Source organism: Pleurodeles waltl, chromosome 2_1 (genome assembly GCF_031143425.1).
Source record: "Pleurodeles waltl isolate 20211129_DDA chromosome 2_1, aPleWal1.hap1.20221129, whole genome shotgun sequence".
Lineage (NCBI taxonomy): Eukaryota > Metazoa > Chordata > Amphibia > Caudata > Salamandridae > Pleurodeles > Pleurodeles waltl.
The window spans coordinates 65405127-65424567 of NC_090438.1; the positions used below are offsets into that span (position 1 = coordinate 65405127).

At 41.9% G+C, this 19441-nt stretch overlaps 1 protein-coding gene across 1 annotated transcript in view; it reads left to right on the forward strand.

Annotated features, from left to right (window-relative positions):
* The window catches only part of LOC138261292 (relaxin receptor 1-like), a 682359-nt gene that overhangs the window by 412896 nt on the left and 250022 nt on the right, over window positions 1-19441 (forward strand). Inside the window, exon 7 of the mRNA XM_069210109.1 lies at window positions 13360-13431. Within this exon, the coding sequence (XP_069066210.1) occupies window positions 13360-13431 (72 nt within the window). The remainder of the gene's footprint in view (window positions 1-13359; window positions 13432-19441) is intronic.

Sequence of the window (19441 nt, forward strand, 5' to 3'; positions counted from 1 at the left end):
TATATATATATATATACATTACAGATACGTATTTTTATATGATCATGTGTGGAGTTTCTTTTGATGTGTACTTCATTGTGTTACTGGTATGAGTATGTTGAGCAAATGCTTTACACTTGCCTCTAGGGATAAGCCTGACTGCTATGTGCCAAGCTGCCAGGGGGTGAGCACATGGTATCTTTGGTGTGTAACATACTTGCCTTGATTAGAGTGGTGGGTTCTGTCTGGCTCAGGTGCATACCCTAGTCAACCTGAAACCCCATTTCTAACAGTCCGCAAAGTTTCATGTAGATTTGTCAAATGGTGGCAACATAATTAGCAAGCAAAAATCTGAGGAATTCCGATCTATGGGAATCTTACTAGAGAGTGGCAGAGTGGTTATATATATATTTACCTACTGACACTCACCAGTAGTTAGTTATATTAAGGACCTAGTTTCCATTGAAAAAGCCTTTTTCGACTTGCCTATATTTTTGACGCTGGTTGATGTATCTTCACAAAACTTTTTTTTCAAATTTGACGCTCACTTGAGCTGCCGTCTGGAAAGTTTCGGGGTGATCCCTCAAGCGGGGGCTGAGAAAAGAGGGGGGGTCCCAAAACTCATTTTCCCCACGTTAATTTCCATCGGGATGTTGGACACGAGTACGGTCTGGAACGCTGGACGGATTTGCACCAAATTTGGCAGAAAGCTAGCTCTTGGTCCAGAAAGCGACCTTTTTGGAATATGATGTAAATCTGTTCAGTAGTTTTCCAGATGTTAAATGAAAACTCATTCTGTGTATATAGGGACTCGGATCCTCCGTGGATTTGGAGGAAAAGCAAGGCCATGATTGTCTGCCACAACCTGACAGAAATATTAACATGTGTGTAAAAACAAAACATAGAAAGTTACTGAGAAAACCAAAGGTTACAGGGACGTTATAGTTAGGTTGATGTTTTACCTATACAAAACCATTAGAAATTCTGCAGTTATAGTTATACTTATAGTCATACTTATCTGAAGAAACTATAACTTGTGTCGGAAAGCAACTTTGGGCAAGGAGTGACAGGCCATGAAAAGCGTGACGGGGCTGGCAATGGGGGCCCCTGCACTGCCCATGCCAAATACATGGGCAGTGCAGGGGCCCCTATGGAGCCCCCGTACCCCGTCTCCGCTAGCTTTTACATGGCAGTACAACCGCCATGTAAAAGCTGGTGGAGAGAGGTGATTGAGACCGCAAGCACTGCCATGGCGTCGGACGGCAAAAAAGTGGAGGTGCCGGCGATCCGACTGTGGCACATTTGCCACGATCATAATGTGGAGGTCGGACCGGCGTACTGGCGGCGGTCTGACCACCACCGCAACCCTGGCAGTCTAAAGACCGCCGGGGTCGTAAAAAGGCCCTCAGTGATTTGCCCAGAATCACAGGATGTTGAGCCGACACCGAGACGCAAACCTGGTTCCCCATTTCCAAAGTGGGGGGCTCTGGCTGTGTGCTCATATGGTACCCTCAAACCTACAGTCACAAAGCTCGAAGAAGCAGAAAGAGCGAAGTGCAGTCTCTTTAGGTTGTGTCTTTTTTAGGACAGTTTGCAGAATGCCTCCTTTCCTCCTGTAGAGGTTAATCAAAACATCCAAAGTGTTTCTGCAAATAGTGACACTAGGTCTACCTTGTAAAAAGTCCACAAATCTTCAGTAAAGACTTGTTATGCAAAGGTTTTGCTTAACTCAGCTTCCAGGTACACCAGAGGTCCCCAGGACCAAATGGTCAACTTGAATGTAGTAAGACAAGCCACAATTTTCTCAGGCTCAGGACATTGTGCGCCCTCCAACCCCAAGAAGGAAGTTCTATAGGGGCAATAAGGAGAGTGGTACAACCTGTCCTGGGGTAAATTTTGTGGCAGGAATCTGGAAAGATAAGTCTCAGAAGAACAAGAGACACCTCTCTAGTAGTGATGTAACAAAATGTGAGCCCTACCCTGCAAATTACATGGAGAGGGCCCTCTCCATCCCTCCTGGACCCAGTCAGGGGCCTGCCGCCTGTGCACAGTGTACTGTGCTGAGGTCCCCCTCACCACGCACCACGGGGGCTAATGTTACCTCACTGTTCTCCAATGTTCTGTGGCTGTCAAGCATGAATGTCTTGAAGCAGCAGACAGCAAGGTTTTCCCTCCTGTTCTGATGCTTGCAGATTATCTTCATGGAGTAGATCAAACATGGTGTTTTAAAGGCTGAACTGTTACCATTATGCCAATCCTGTTCCCAGACAGGTGTGTGAGAATCACTAGGAGATGCGTTTTGACGTTTTGGTGATTTGACTCCCCCACACGTTGGGAGCCAGAAGTGTATGTTTTCATTGGGCAGAAGTTGTGTGCTGCCACAAAGAAGTGCTTGCCCTCCACACAGCTGCAATCTTTTTATGTATTCAGCTGTCTGAGCTTGAACTTAAAGGGGCACACACATGACATTGTAAAGCTATTAAAGTAACCTAGATGACTAGATAATTCATGTTGTTTATCTCTGGTAGCAGCACAGATGGGAGGAGGGCAGTCATTCGCCTACATGGATTTTTAGGTCTGGTTTGAGAGTGCCACTGTCACCTGATTTTTTAACCTTCACCAATAATATTGTACAGTTCTTTGCTTCCACACAAATGCATACCCATTCTGATGCAATTTCTTTGTAATGCTTCACATTAATGTAAAGCCAGACCTATTGGCATTGCCAGTGCTTGTCTTGGTATGACTCTTATTACCTGCAGGTATTACTGGACACACTTTGTCCATTTATTACTTTTTCAACTCTTGCTTGCATTACTTTATGCTGTGTGCCATCTGGCTTTCCTTTTGCATCTTGTACCGCACACCCTGCATTCCCATCCTCTTGGTTTGCAGGAACTGCCTTGATCCTTTTTCAGTACTGCCCTCCATGTTATAGAGATACAGCAAAGAGTGAGGTGTTTTCTCAAGGCTGTGGGGCGGCCATCGGTTATGGGTTTTGTAGTTCACCACTGACCTCCAAGGATGTTGGACACTGGTACACACCACATACTTTCTTTAACACCTGACTCTCCAGGGATATCTCAGGCAAGTAGCCAAGACCTACTCAAGGATGGGAGAAGGTGTGAAACTTGCATACAGAATTAAGAATAATTTAAAGGAGTTTCAGAAAGAGCTCCTACTTAGGAAAAGAACAGAGAGTAAGATGTCTCTGTATATTAAGCGGTCACCAGTGACCTGGAGAATCCTGGCAGGGCCAACTCAGCCTTGCAACCATCTGAGGTTGGTATTTTTAGTGGCATTAAATGAGGTAATACCCACACTAGTGCATAGAAAGGGCAGAAGTGCGATGTGAAGCACTAATTAAAACAAGCTATTATTATTCTTGTTGTTGTTATTCTTGTTATTTTTTTTTTTTTATATTATTATTAATTTTATCAGTAGTAGTGGTATTGTTGTTGTTATTGCTGTTGTTATTATGAAAACATAGAGAAGCTAAAAAGACCTTCCAAGAAAAACAAAAACATAATAGCATCGCCTGGATTGTACTACAACACACCTGTTGTAAGATACTATAGTGCACCTGTAATTAGAGTTGATGGGTAATGTAATACTTTGGGTAAGGCTCGCACACTCGCTTCGGTGGCATGTGGGTGTCACACAGACATTTACACTGTATTACAAAGCACTATAATACATCTGTGCTTTGTTGTGGATTGTCCACAGTTTGGGATTCAGGGAAGACAGCTCAGTGACCTTGCTTCAAAGTCCTGCAGATCTGAAAACCCCTGGGAAGGGTGTATTGGTTGGGAAAAGAAACTGAAGCATTAATTATAGAATGTTGTTTTACTATGGCATAAAGACTCCCTTACCCATTAGTGACGGCTGTCGGAATACAATTTTACTCATATTCTAGTGCCTTCATGCACACACATCAGTGTTGACAAGTAGTGGTGATGAGGATGACACACAGAGTATTGCACAAGTAATTCCCTTTTGAATTAATGTATCTGTGATTCTGAACCACCCTTTAAGGCTGTTTCTTGTGGAGAGGTAAAATAAAGTTTGTGCTGATGGTCTCCATAATGGGTGGTCTCTACTGTAGCTAGTCCTGTTTCTGTCCCGCTCATGGGTCCAAATTCAGCTCGCTGGCAGGTCATATTTTTGTATTACTCTATGGTCTATCTAGACAAGGAGCTTGTAACTCCCCCCTTGAGTAATTTATTGTGGTTTGTTAAATTGCTTTGTGTCTCAGACTTGATACAATTTCTTCTGAAGTGGAGAGAGTATGGCCTATTTCACATGTACATAAATTGAATAACGTATCTAGATTTCAAAGCTCAAACCTTACACACCTAGTTTTCTGCTTTCCCCATCCCTAACCCATGTTTCTCTCCAACGCGTAGAGGTGGAAATTATTTCACTGTTGTTGATCCACCTCTGTGGAACTCCTTGTATTTTTCAATCAAATTCAAGTAAAAGCCTCTGAACTTTGTTCTCTGCTTGCTCTAATCATCATATATTGTTAATTTGGGTATCCCCTTTTGCATTGTACATGTTCATATTTTCAGATATACGTTTTTAATGCCAAATCACAATTGTCAGTTAAACTATTTCTTTCAGGGCAATGTGATAATTCAGCTTGCTCGAAAATATAGTTTAATGTTTTGTTCTGGCATAGCCTTGATATCTTGATTTTGTAGTTATTATTTTTAAATAATCATCAAGGATTTATAGCATCTAACATCATTATTTCAGTGATTGTTTCGAAACAATAAGCAATGTTTCACAGAACAAAAGTAGATGGAAGGATAGATGGCCTTCGAATCTGATTTTTTTATTTTAAAAACTTTAACAAAGTTTAGCATAGTTCATTAGCTGCACTGAAACATTGCTGGCTAGAGAGAAGCTTTGATCCAGGGACTAAAGGCTGAGCATCGCACAGACAAGAGCTTTCATTGTGTACACGATTCCTTGCTGAAGGTTTCAGCACAAAAACATGAAGACCTTCAAGAGGCTGCCTGCCTGCTTGAGGATAATACAGCCCCAGTGGAGCAGATGGGAACAGCAGCTGCCTCCCTACTGAGCACTGCTTGAGTTGTTCTAAAAAGGTAACCAATCAATCAAAACGTTATTGCCAATGAATTAAAATCATACAGTATTCTGGGGTACAGTAAAAACTTGTTCACACATTCAAGACTAAACCAGAGTTTCACATCCCTGAAAGAAGAGAAACATTATAATAATGTTAAAAAACAGTTTGCTATGCAGAGCACTCATCTGAAAGACCAAGATGGAGGACAACTATATTCATGAATGAAATGGCATTTGAGTGATTTCACAGTTCATTGACAATGTCAGTCCTCATAATAAGAGGAGTTGGGGCCATTTGCTTCTTTCTGCTGCAAGAGAGAGGCAGATGCATAGTATATGTGTTAATGAGTCCGGTTTAAAACCACATAAGAGGCAATGAATAGAGTAGTGTTTGTTGGCCGGTCAAACTTGTTGAAACTCCATTAGTGGAAAATGTAAACGTAAGCAGATAAAGTGATATCTGATTGGTTTTGACATTGAAATTAGAAGATACTTTGGTAGTGTATTTTCATTGAAGCCCCCTGCGGTGTAATCCGATAATTTTTTGGAACTATGGGTTTCAGAGTCTCTTATGAAAGTTAAAAGTTATACTTGGTTTTTGGCCCTGGATTTAAAGATGCTCAATGCTGTATTTAGGTAGTCTGAACATGGCAGAGAATTTGAATGGCTCTTTGAGATGATTGCTCCAGAAATGCTGTTAAAGAGTTGGCCTTGGCATTCTGCAGCTTGTGGCAGCTGACTAAATATAGAAACACACATTTTAATGAAGGTTTGTCGACAACATCAGCGCACATCTATCTTCTTCACTGGTGCGTGATAATGATGTCGAAGAGCCTTTGTAGTATGAGCTTAATGATGATCAACTTTGTCTGGTTCTACTTGTCATAGCTGGTGCTGCTTATTGGCCTTATGGTTGTGGCTAGAATGGTTCTGGAACCTTCTGGCATCCATTTTCACTTTTCGCGGTGACATATTTGGTTTCTCTTTTGACATATTTGGTTTCTCTTTTGCTTTGAAAACCGTTATGAAGTGGTTTTCTTTCCCGCAACCTCTGATTGTCTGTGCTATGGCTGGACATCTAACTTCATGGGGAAATGAAAACCCACATCGGAAACACAACTTTTTCTTTCTTGAAGACATCGACTGGCATGCATCCACCTTGTACTTGTGCTTGCTTTTCAAGACCAATGTTGATTTTTTTTTGCTGTTCAAGCTTCCATATCAACTGCGTGACAATTTGCTTTTTCATCTACTCTTGCAGCCATTAATATTTTCTGTAGACTGAGCAACCCTCTCAACATCCATCTTCTGAAAGAGTCTGAAAGACTCTGAGGCGAATGTCTTCATAATTAAATTCACTAAACTTGCAGTGTTTCAAAAGCACATCAAGTCTTTCAACAAAAGCATCCATTGTTTCACTAGCTTGTTGTTTCGCTAATTGAAAATGTACCATTCATAGTCGACATTCGTCATTGGATTGAACTTGGAACCCAATGCTTCTTTGATCTGGCGATATGATATTGCATCAGTTTGTGAGATTTTCTTCAGCTCTTCTTTTACTCTGTCACCAGCAAGGTTCTTTAAATACTTAAAGATTTTCTTATCATCTACTTCTTGTAGGGCCTCTATGAAATCTTTGAACATTTCAATCCATGTGGTCCATCTGGTGCTAATATTTTGCTTTTTGGTGGTGTTGAATGGTGGTGGTGGTGGTTTCAGAAACACATCTGCTTCATACTTTGCAGTTTTTTCTACCACCACTGAGAGCATATGCTGTTCAGATGACTGCCACTGTTCAGCTAGATCGGAAACCTCTGCAAGCACTGGCTGTGTGCTTGCACTTGGGTCATCATGCCCGATTTGAGATCATAGATCATAATTTTCTTTCTTGGCAGTGAGTAATAATTCTTTTTCTCGCACTTGATTATTGTTGTGTTTAGCTTTTCGCATTGAACCTGGTTGTCACTGCCTTTAGCGTTTTACTCTATATTGATGATGGCTGTGTTATGGCTTGTTGCTGGCTTTCTCCTTTCAGCCGTAATAATGAATTCTGGTGGGCTTTTCGAACACGATCCTCTGCAGCGCCTTCCACTTCTTTCAGGGCCGTATATGGGCTGGATCGGGGCTACGACTCCACACACGCAAACTTCAAATTGCTTCTTATCGATTTGGGCACACGTGGCACACACAAGCAATTTGCTGTGCCATTGCAAACTCTCAGGGAGCAGTCTCTGTTCTTCGGGACACGTATCCCCTACTCATCACCAGTTGTAGCGTCCTACAGAGCCCGGGAGCATGTAAATGACCGTGCTAAACATAGAGCTCTGTAACAGATGTCTTTATTCCTCAGCATAGGATCACACACTGCACTCAGATCACATCATAACCGTTAATCACCACACCTTCATGACCTCCCAGCAACCACAAGGGTCCTAGCACCCATAGTCTCACAACACTACAATAAGGCCCTCTTTAAATTTATTTTATGGCGTCCTACTTTTGGCACATACTCACAGTTCTTGCATTCGCCATTTGTGAATCGAAGAGATGGATGCTCATCTTTGTGGGCTTGCAAGGTTCATAATGATTTTATAATTTGTGATCACATTACACTAAAAGACATTTTTGGAGGAGTTAAGTTGCATAAAGATTAGATTGAGCTGATACTTTATTCTGTCTTGACCAAATTGTTGAAGAGTGTTCCAGTTGAACTAGTCCAAAAAAGGTGCTCTGATTGGTTGCACTCGGTGGATTCTTCTAATGCTAAATGAGGTTGTTGTCTAGGGCTGGAGGAGAAAGATGGCACAGACCTTCTCATCAATGTGGTCACTCTCAGTCCTTGCAGTTACATCCAAGGTGGTAAAATGGTGGAAATGCTCAGTTGATACAAAAGTTGGACTTAATACTACATTGTGTTGTAGTGAGGTGTGTGTAGTTCATTGGCTTATTGCCCAGCAAACTTCCATTCAGGAATTGTACGTTATACTAAAATAAAACTTTCAGTAAGTTGTGACCCTCCTGGACCTTACATTGTGGTGGTGGAATGACTGCTGGAAAGCCCCATATGTGATCTGAATATATGTAAAATGGATTGTCTATTAGGTTAACAACTAGATTTAGGTTGAAGTCGTCTGCAGGTACTGTGCATGAACTTTCTGTCCTGTAATGTGTCTATTGAGGAGGGAGAGCAATTTCTCTATTAATTGTGACTTCAGATTAGCCATTGGGTGTAGGTAAATATTGATTAGAGGACAGATGATGGTACTGGTCGTACAAGACCACCGAAACCGTAGCACCTGTATATTGGTTGTTCCTGTGTCAATTTGTTCAGTTGAGCGGTTCAAGGTGTTTGAGATCAAGATACTTAAGCCATCTTTTGCTTTGCCCTTGCATTTTTGTTTTATGGCTTTTATATGGTAAATATGGTAACCTGTAAGTGATATGCGATCGCTGCACCAAGTGTCTTGCGTGCAGAGCATGTCATTGTGTGCCAGAAAAGTGCAGGAGGTGGTGTTGTCCAAAAGTTTAGAAAGATCCAAGAGAGTATAGAGCGAACTTCCCTACCAGTTGTGGGCTGAACGTTATCTTTCACTAACTCAAAGGATGCATTAAATTGTCTAGTGGATCTTTGCTATCCTATAGGCTTAGCGGGTTGATTAAAGATGAAGGCCAGCCAGCTACAGTCCTCCCCAGTTGGTGAATTCCAATTTGAGTTTTGCAATGTCTGCATCACTCTACCTAAGATTGATAGACATTTTATTTTTAAGTCATCGGTTGGTGGCATGGTGGTTACCGCATCCTTTGTTTACAAATTGGTTCTTTACAAATTTTTGGGATGTAGATTTAGTTAATACATGGGTCAATGATATTGGTTATAGTGAATGGCTCAGGATATCCATTAACTGTTGGATTGGTGATGAGTCCCCGTGCATCCTTGTGTTCCCAGGATAAATTGAGAGCAGCCAAACTGGACCAGTATGGATTCTTTGTCAGGATATAAGGCCTCGTTTAAAACCAAAAGTTGCTGCCCTTCATTGCATGAGGGGGCGAGAGCAGGAAACCCCACGTCTACAGAGATATGGCACTGTCCCGCTTTCTTCCCAGCACTGGGGCACAATCGGGCTGCCGAGTACCAACGCACACGCATGTGCATGCGTGCGTGCGTGATGTCTATCATAGGTGTTGTACATGAAGAGTGCCCTTCCAGTACAAAATACTATGCTTAAACAGACACTTTTAAACTTTTCCTTCTTTGTGTGTGCGCTGCGCATCGCAGCACACATGCAAAGGTGGAAGCGATGGGAAAAATAAAATAATTTCTCATTCATACTGCCAAGACAAAAAAGGTGATATTCCTTGATGTTGTCTATTTGTGTTCTAGTAGATAGGGTTTTGCTTTAAAAACCATGGGTGTTTACATAGGAACGCCCATGTACCACCCATGGAACGCTCTCTTGACTCTAAATAATGCATTGCAGTGCTAGGCGCTGCTTTCAGGCAACTTGAAAAGTGCATTTCCAGTAAACATGTTACACTGATTCGATTCACTTTTGTGAAGAAAATTGTGACCGTAAACTCAGGGCAATCTGTCAGTAAACGTGCCCCTCCATGCCTTGAATAGCGTTAGTGTTCAGGCGGCGCATCTCTTAAAGGGATTCGCTTAGGGATTTTCCTTCTGTCTAGAATGCCTTGTTGACATCGGACGTGTATTCTGGGGTCAACAAGAGGGAACGGGAAGTCCTGTCCTGTCCTTTTTTTTTTTTTTTTTTTGCACTGGCCCCTTTTGAGTTTGATGCAAAATTGGGTTCCAGGCAATCGATGGGGGGTGTGGTCCTTTTAAAGAGGGGCAGGATGCTTGAAGAGCTTGTGAAAGGCAGTGATGAGTGTTGGTGTCTGTTTGAATTGACTGAACTGTAAAACAGAGCTGTGGAAAACCTTCTATCTTGCTTGTTGTTACTTGTAGCAATGCAATTGTTTCTGGTGTTGAGAAGTAAACGTTGGTTCAAAGCTACCTTAGATATGCTTGCTGAACTTCCATGATCTTGGTCCATAGTTGTTGTTTGAACAGAGGACTTTGATGGAATGGGTTCTGTACTTGTGAGAGTCTCGGTAGAGGGAAATACTGCCTAACGTTGCTGGGAGAAGGGGCTAGCTCCAAATCTTCTAAATTATTGGAGCGGTGGGTTTGAGACATCCAGGGGTGGATTAGCTTGAATGACTGCTGGTACCATTTGAACTGATTGATGTAATAAATGAGCTGAGCATTGATGTATGGGTGTCAGATTTTGCTTTCTCACAAGTAAGTTTATGATGAGCGGAGTAAATTGTATCTGCTTTAGTAGTTGATCTTGTGAGAGAAAAAGAGTTCAAAAGAGCGTTTGAGCTGCTGCTATTTGCAGCCTTTCAGAGTTTTGTCTTTTCTCTCCTTGTTAGGGGTTTTGAAACCTTTGATGCTGCGGTGAGGCTTCTGTTAATTTGGGTGTGGTGACCCTTCTTTAGCAGAGTAATTGTAGGGGGGCTATATCATTTAATCGTACAGACACTGTGTGAGCTGATTGTAGTCGACCAGAATGTACAATGTTGTCTATTTAGGAACCTCGTAGTCCCCTAGAAGGCTTTTGGAACAGTCAAGGGGAACTGATTTAAGTTTGCAAAGGATAGCAGGGAGGAAAAAAACAACACTAGGTCAGAGAGTAAGTCTATAAGTGGTCAATAATTACATGAAGTCTACCAGGATGCAGGAAACAAAAGTACTTAAATTAAAAAAGTCTATTGATGAAAGTGGCTAGATTTCCAGTTTGTCTGATAGCCCGTTTAGAGTAGACGTTGTAGCTTTGAGAGGCTGGTAGGGATTGGACAGTGATACATATAGATTTGAAGTGCACATTGCTGAGTATCTTGATCCTGCAAGGAAGCTACTGGGAATTGTCAAATGTTTGGTTTGTGTATGATGTGGGGAACGTGAAAGGTTGACAAAGGGGCTCATGCAGGAGGCCAAGACCTTGGTGGCATTTGATGAATCATGAACTAAAGCTGCTGGAATGGTTGTTGAGGCCTCTAAAGACTGGGGAGGGGTTTGCTCTATAGGGCCACACTGCATAAAAATGGGCTGGTCATGGGTGATCATGGGAAAAACTTCTGTAGGCTTAAGGCATGCCCCAATGCTTGAAGCACCACAGATTTATTGGCTGAAGTGGTTGATGCACCACCCCCAAGTATAAACTCTGTTAAATTCTGATCTTTTAATTCAGATTGGCCTAGGACTTCCATGGTCCAAAGCCCCTTATTAAAAAGGGAGTAGAGGTTTCTTGTTAAGTCACAATTCATGAAAGGAGTACACTTCTAAAGTCCCCCAGCTCTGGATCTCAGGGTAGGCACTTAGAGACTCACAAGGCGGCAAGCAGACGCCAACAGGAGGGTCCAGTTGAGGACCAGTTGCCATTGGTCAGCTGGGCAGTTGCAGGAAAATAATTCTTGTAGCTTGTTGTTTCTTTGCATCTTTAGAAGGAGGGCAGCCTTATGCTCTTTGGAGTCCTTTTAATTGTCCTGGGTACTAAATGGAGAGCAGGTACGGTCTTCTGGACTCTTCTCAGGTCTCAGACAGCAGTTTCAGTCCTCTTCTGATCTTCCACAGGTCCAGTAGTGTTCTGAATCGGGTGCCTGAGGTGCCACATTCATGCCTGGCACAAGCTAGTGGTTGGGAACGACCCCTGGGACACTCTATCAAATGGGGTTAAGGGTTCTGGAGCTAACCCTACCTACTTTGGGTATTTTCAAGATGGCTACGGTATTCAGCTACACTAACCCTGGACTGTGAGAGCTGGGGATATGCGCTTGAAGTGCACTGTGGTAATTCTAGTGTCCTTCCACATCCAATACCACACTCCAGCTTGAGAGAGTCCCTGTACCCAGAACAACCTAAGAGAGATGTCTAGTAGAACACATCTGAGTTTATGAGATATGGGATACACAAGAATCATTTTGGCACCATGCCTTTGCCCTTTAAAATGCACCCCAAATGTTATATGTAAACCTAGCAGACCTGTCAAAGAGACTGTGGCACTGTAAAGTCAAAACAGAGTTCCACTGTGATTGGGGCCTGACAGGCTGGGAAGACTAAAGAAGGGCCCTTACCAACTGGTAGCTAACATTAGCCCATGACAGGGGAGGCCTCTTTGAACCCTCAGTGTCTCATGAAAATCCCTAGCAGGCCTGTCAAGCAGGATGTGACCTTTAAGGGGTACTTGACACTTTAATGTCAAAAAGGATTCTCAGAACCTCATCTCCATATTCTGTCAGGTTCAGATGGGTCATCTCCGATCATTCAAAACAGCCTATTCTTTTCCCCTGGGCGAAAAGATAGACCTCATTAACGCCCTACTCAAATGCTTAGTACTTACTGGCTGGCTGAATCTGAAAAGCGAGCTTCCAAGGACTTCAGGCAGGGCAAAGGTAACTTTCTAAAAGTTACATTTCTGCAATATTTAGCAAAATCATACTTCACCATTGAATTGGATCTTTAATAACTATTAAAACTTGCAATATGACACCTACTTCCTGCCACATGAGAGCATTTTACTGGTACAACTGTCTCTGCACTCCTGGTGGGAAAAATAAGCACTGTAATGCATATTCATGTATATGTCGAGCATTCCTTTGGGGATTCCTGGCAAGGAAAATAGGAAAATATGTCATTAACATTGTAAACTTACATTTACCACTGAAATTACCTTTGAGAATTGGCCCTGAGACGTTGTTTTAGCAAAGGTGATTACAGGTGGTTTAACAAATAATTTTTTTGCGCTGGATGTATTTATTCCTGTTCACATCAGCATCCATTCATTTGATAATAAGTGTGCCATATGCTTTGGTGGTGAAAGCAAAGGAAATGGCCATACCAGATCCTAAACTGGACAGTAGCAGTCAGAAATTATTTGAACTGTCTGTAAATCGTCTCAGGTTGTGTACATTCCTTGGAGTTAGCCTTAAAGCCCGATTTTTTAAACCTTAAAAAAGGGTTCTGGGGCTCTTCTAAAGGATTTACATTCAAAAAACCTTAAGATGTGAATATGAGAAAAGGGCTGTTGTGTCTATTTGATATAAAAAATCAACAAACTTTGAAGTCTCTGATAACTCTGATAAACTCCATTGTGTAATTTTAAGAAACTTAAGAAAGAAAGCAAAACGTTTGTAAATAAGAATTGAAAAATAAACCATCAGAAAATATATGCAAATCTATCTCAAGCAGGCCTCCTTAACCGTTACTTTCACTGTTTTCTGTTTCAGGATTTTTGACAACAACAAACTGTCTAAGATTGTACCAGGGTCTTTCATGGGACTGCAGTCTCTGTATCTGCTGTGAGTATCTCTGAAAATTAACTGATTCAACTTAAATTTTGAATTTTCTTTTTTGTTTTCTCCTGCATTCCCAGATTTGCCCTTCAAAAAGCAGGGAATCAAACTATGGGGGATAAAGTTATTTGGAGTCAAAGATTGCTTCTGAATTCATTATTGGGAATCACCAAAGACCCATCCTTTACCTTAGTTTTTTGAGTGTTCATTTACTTTTTAGATTTTGAAAGCTCAGAGCTAGTATTTAGAAGCATCAGATTACATTGAATAAACTTTGTTAAAACACATAAGGAAATTAATGCATAAGAAATATGTTTCCTTGGAGGATGATAAAAGCGAATAGTGAGGAAAAGAGGTCCCAATTTATCTCTGAGCAGCTCAACTAATATGTGTGATTCTGGAGTGATTGGGCCATATGAGCAGTTTGTGTATTACAAAGGATGTTTTGGTGGCCGACTGGTGAGTGATGTCACAAAGCGGCAATGTCTTCAATCAAAACAATCAGGGCAACATTCTAGAATGCTTGTTGGTGGTGATTGTTATTGATGTGAGACTGTTTCTTCTCATTACTAGATGGCTCCTTGGTTGCACTGTTTGTACTTTCTCTCACTTAATAGCCTCACATGCCACAAAAACTGACCGCCCTACTGACAACTCCCCATAAATTCACTCACAAGCTACCACCCGGTATCTTACCCTTTCTTTCCTCCTGGGTGTCAAGTTATCTGGGGCTGTTCACAGCAGCTATCAAAGGGGTTCGCAATATTACCATCTTACCTTGGTGGGTGGATGCTGTCAACCCCTTCTTTGTATTTTTGGCAGTTTTGTCCACCAAGGGTGCACTCCTTCCATGAGATGTACTGAAGGAAGAAAGCAAAGACATTCTTAAGACATCTTACACTGTTACGTTTGTTGTCATGTAGGGCTTGCTTAGTTTTCCACTTTTAAAATATGTAATACCAAGAACAAAGGCAAATTCTCTTATGGGTTTCATATGAGAAAGTGAAACTCCTAACCATATAGAGTGTAGGGTACTAGGCTAAAAAACTGTTTGCTAAGTGATTTTATAACAACAAATCTGGAAGAACGTCCTATGATGTCCTATAAGAATTCTAGCATAGACTACCCACTAGGAATTTCATTAAAATCACAAAGGCAAAAAAAGAGGTAGATTCCTTACTGTTAGAAAAAACATTGTGTACATTTGAACCATACACATTTGACTTGGCATTATCAAAATCTAAGGACAAGGACAAAAAGCAAACACTCATGAGAGGAAACATCTAGTCCCAGAATGGGTCTCAAAGAAGCAATAAAACAAAGATCAGCATTATAGAGACAGAGCGTTGAGAAAAAATTGTAAGAATTGCATAGTGAAGTTATAAGTGATGCTCCAGTCAATGACAGGATATACACTCTTACAGAATTAGAATTTTAGTAGTACTGGCCATTGACAGTTCTAATCTTACTTAAAGGAAGGCCTGAAAACATAGATAGGACAATGTAGTTTGTGTTGTGCTTCACAGAAACAATCTTTGTTTCTCTTAAGCCTGACATGAGTTTCACCAAGAGGGTGAACAACTTACAAGAGGAAGAAAACAGTTGATTTGCAATATACTTTTCTTGGCCATTACAATTCAAGGGTGAACAATTTACAAAAGGAAGAAAACAGTTGATTTGCCATATACTTTTCTTGGCCATTACAATTCAAGGGTGAACAATTTACAAAAGGAAGAAAACAGTTGATTTGCCATATACTTTTCTTGGCCATTACAATTCAAGGTGCAGACGAATGATATCTTAAAGAGTTATGTGCTTGCTGCTGTGATCGGTGTGTGAACATCTGGTCAAATTCTCAAAACCTAACGCAACATACTCATGCCTTCATCCATCTAAGGTTGGTAATCTGAATTTCAATGAGATGGTTTAAAATAACAGATGGTTATTAAAGTATTAAACCTTGCAAAAATGCTATAGCAAATGATGTGTAGAAAATCATTATCATTGTTAAACCACATACTTACAGAAACATATGTGCAGGTTCATAGGCTTTTCATGATAGCCACATGCATAATTTATTTGTGCAGAGCAAATTATTTCATCTTGCCAGTTCCACTTGTTAAGGTAGGATTTCCTTTCCATGCTAAAGACTAAACAGGAGATCCTTTTCCATTTACCTGCAAATGCTTATTGGTTATTCCCTGTGCTGGTGATGAACCTGGGGCCCCTGCCACTGGGTTGAAACATAGGCTTTATGGAAGTGAACCAATAACTGAAATGGACTTTGATGAATAAAGGCTGTTGTGTTTGTGGAAACTCCCACAGTGAATTGTTGACTGATCAGGTTTTATTACCTAGTTTGCAAATTATTGGAGTATTCCAAGCAAACATTTTTGTGAGCTCTAATCACAGTTCACTGTGCTGTCTACACTTGAGGCATCCAGCACTTTTACTATGCTTGAATAGTGCCAGGAACCCCAGTGAAACATCAACTAGATTACTTAGCGGGGATAGATGGTGTCTGCAGAGACAAAGGAATTCAAAAAGAGAGGTTTAGAATATGGAAGAGAAGCAGCAAAAAGAGAGGGACAGGACAGATCTCAAGACTAGAGCAGGTTGGTGTTGACTGAAATTTGAAAATTGTACAGGAACTGGGGAATGCCTGAAAAAGACAACCCTAGAAAGACAACACTTTAGAGTATAATAGACACTGGGCAGGAAATAAGCACTCACAACTCAGGAGATCAATAGGCTATTCGAAATGATAGATAGCATGCCCCATGGGAGATTAGCTGCCTCTCTCTGAGAAGAGATCACAATAGGTCAAGGAGCAGTTACTCTCACAGAGTCTTGTCAGACACCCAGCAGCTCCTGTGGAAGAAGAGCCTCTGTGCATGAGGCACCAAGCCTTAGAGCTCTCTGGTAACAAGAACTAAGAACTGAACACATACAAGAGTGGGCAAAGGGAACAGAGCAAGAGAAACAGGATTTAGAACTGGGATCATGAAAAGTAGGATTGGATTCCAAAAACATCAAATGGAGTGAGAGAAAGAATAAAGAAACAGCAGACAGGCCAGTCTACTGAACTGGGGAAGCAAGACAGACACAGGAATCTAGGAAAGGCAGATAAACAGCTGGAGAAGGATTGCAGAAAGAGCAATGACCTCTGGAATACTAGAATAGGACTAAGTTATGCAGACTGTCAAGGAACTTTGGAATACCGGTGGAGGAGTCTGCAAACCAAACAAGAACAGGAACAGGGGAATTAACCTTTGAGGAAGAATGGATAAGAAATAGTAAGATAGCACTGGGAATCAATGAACCAATAATATGCAATTTGCACTGGTAGAAGGAAAAACGCCCCTCAAGCAGAGCAGCATCCAGGCCAGATTTGTGCAACTTCTCAGCAGTGAGTCTGTTGTGAGAAGTCTGGGGGAATATATAGCAGCATCCCCGTGGGAGGATCACAAGTGCAGGGAGAGAGCTGAATGGTGCTGGGAATCGGGACTCCATTTTGAGAGAAAGAAGGCTGCCCAGGGACATGGATAAGGAAAGACTAGAGAATCCAGAAGGAAGAAGAAAGCAAATACGGAATCCATGAATGGAGTGTGGATCTAAGCAAAGATGGAGTGTAATTGCGGAAAGCATGTTCATATGGGTCAATATCAAACCAAGTTTTATTTTGGTAAATTAATGTAATTAACAATTGTACATTACTCTCCATATTTATAGTACACAATTTAAAAAACAAGGATCACTGGTAGGAGTCAAGAAGGACAACCAGGGTTGTGAGGTTGTCTGAAGGATGCTGGCACTCATGTAGTGGGGGTCTGGGGCAGATTACCTGTTTGTTTGCTATAATTGTAATTTACACAGAGTTTAATCTTGCATTCTGGGTAACCTTACCTTCATACACCTTACTCACCTAAGCATAGGCCACTGTAAGGGCAGATTAATACAGTGAGTGTGACTCATGTTTTGTTTCTCTAGATTACTTGAACCAAATGTAATGCACATAGAGGAGAGGGATCCATTCTTCATCCTTGCTCTAAATACATCAACAAGACCTGAACAACAACCAAGGTGTGCAAACAAACATCTAGAGAAACTTGATGTGACACAAAACATGTCTTGTTCAGAAAGGAAAACCCAAGTAATTTGGAAGCAATCCTGATGCTGTACAATGAACTACTTGGTCATCCAAACCCTAAGACACGACCTAACCATCAACAGAAGACCTAGTGCCCCCACTGTCCTGGCTAAGGTACTTGGAAACCTCATGGAAGTAAGGGCAGCAAGTGTTTACCTGTCTACTTGTCTAAGCCTCCAGTATATTATGTCTGTGATGAATAGGATAAGGTGGTAATGAACAAGGCACAAGATCCCATCCCACTATATAGATCATCTGGATCTCCCTTGCACATAGAAAGGATATCAGGAGGGGTATTGGGACTTGGAAGGGAGGGTGGGGTTGCGGGAGCGGAGCTAATCGGTGATAGTATTGGCATCACTTCCTTAGATCTCCGTCTGTCTGGCCACCACTACAGCTCCTTTTAGAGACACGAAGAGGATGGTACCAGAATACACAAGCAGACACCAAGTGCAAACATGTAAGGCAAAGACTTAGTGGAAAATTATGCTTGGTGCTGGCATCAGAGCTCACCTTTCTTACACAACTCAAAAGACCCGATCCCACGCACCCCTGAGGAGGTAGGTCTAGAGCATAGTCACCATAGTGCTCTGCTTTCAGACAATCGGGGTGGAAGTGGCGCACATCCCTTTCTTTTAAAACTAACTGAGAATGAGAACTGACTTGCAGGTGGCCGGGGATAGGGTGCTGGTGGGCAATAAAAGAAACATGGACCCGGTGGTGATCGTAGCCATACAAAGAAGACTGGGCAGTACTGAAGATGGTGGCTACATGGCAGTAAGCCCACAGAGGCAACACTCTCGCCTGCACCATAGAGGAGGGAGCCTGCCACAGACTCCATAAATAAATAGTCTCCCACCGTCCACTGACTGGTTCATAAAAGTTGCCAGCAATGAGGTGAAGATGACTGATGGCTAAAATTCTGCCAAACCCTCCTCCTTAAGGTCAAAATCACCCTGTCAGCTCCTCTTTACAGAGGCTGTAATAGGAAAGGAGTCAAAACCTTAACGGGACTCGGATGCTGATGCGCAAGACTCTCTGCACTTGATACTTGACTTAAAGAACTGGCCCCCCTCAGAACTTCGAGGGCCATGCTACTTCCAAAATGCTGTATGAAGTAACCTCAAGGAGGAGTGAGCTCTCGATCTCAAACTCTCAACAACGGAAGACAGAATGAACATCATGGAACAGGAGTGAACCAAGGCCATTGACTGGGAACAAGATCATTGGTACATGAGGGAAGAAATAATGGAACTAGAAGATGGAAACAGAAGAGATAACTTGCACTTCTCTGACATCCCAGAGAACCTGTAAGGCAACAGTATAATGGTCTTTGTGCATCACTTTATCCCGTCCCTCACCAAACTGATGTTCCATCAACAGCTGGAGCTACAAAGGCAGCACAGAATCAGATGACAACTTAATAAAGGCAGAGACACTCTGCTCCAGGTAGTTCTCTGTTTCCTGAGACACCAACAAGTAAGATAAGTGCTCCAACTGACCAAAAATCACGGACCTTCCCTGCAAGAGGAACATAAAATAAATGTAAATCAGAATTTTCCTCAAGAGACCATGATTAAAGGAAGTGCTTCCTCTCTCCAAGGCCCTGATTAATATGTATGGACAGTTGCTTTGGCCTGGTAAATCCAGCGAGAATGCTGTTAAAATACACGTAAGGGCACCTCAAGAACTTCCATGAAACGCTGCACATGGAAGACATGAACACAACTCATCCCTCTGACCAGAATTCACCACCCAGATTGGGGGCAACTGATGCTACTGATGTTTCTTCACAGCAGGAGATGGTACAACTAGATGCAGCCACCAAGAACTGGGCTTTGATACCAAACAGCAAGTATAAAGACT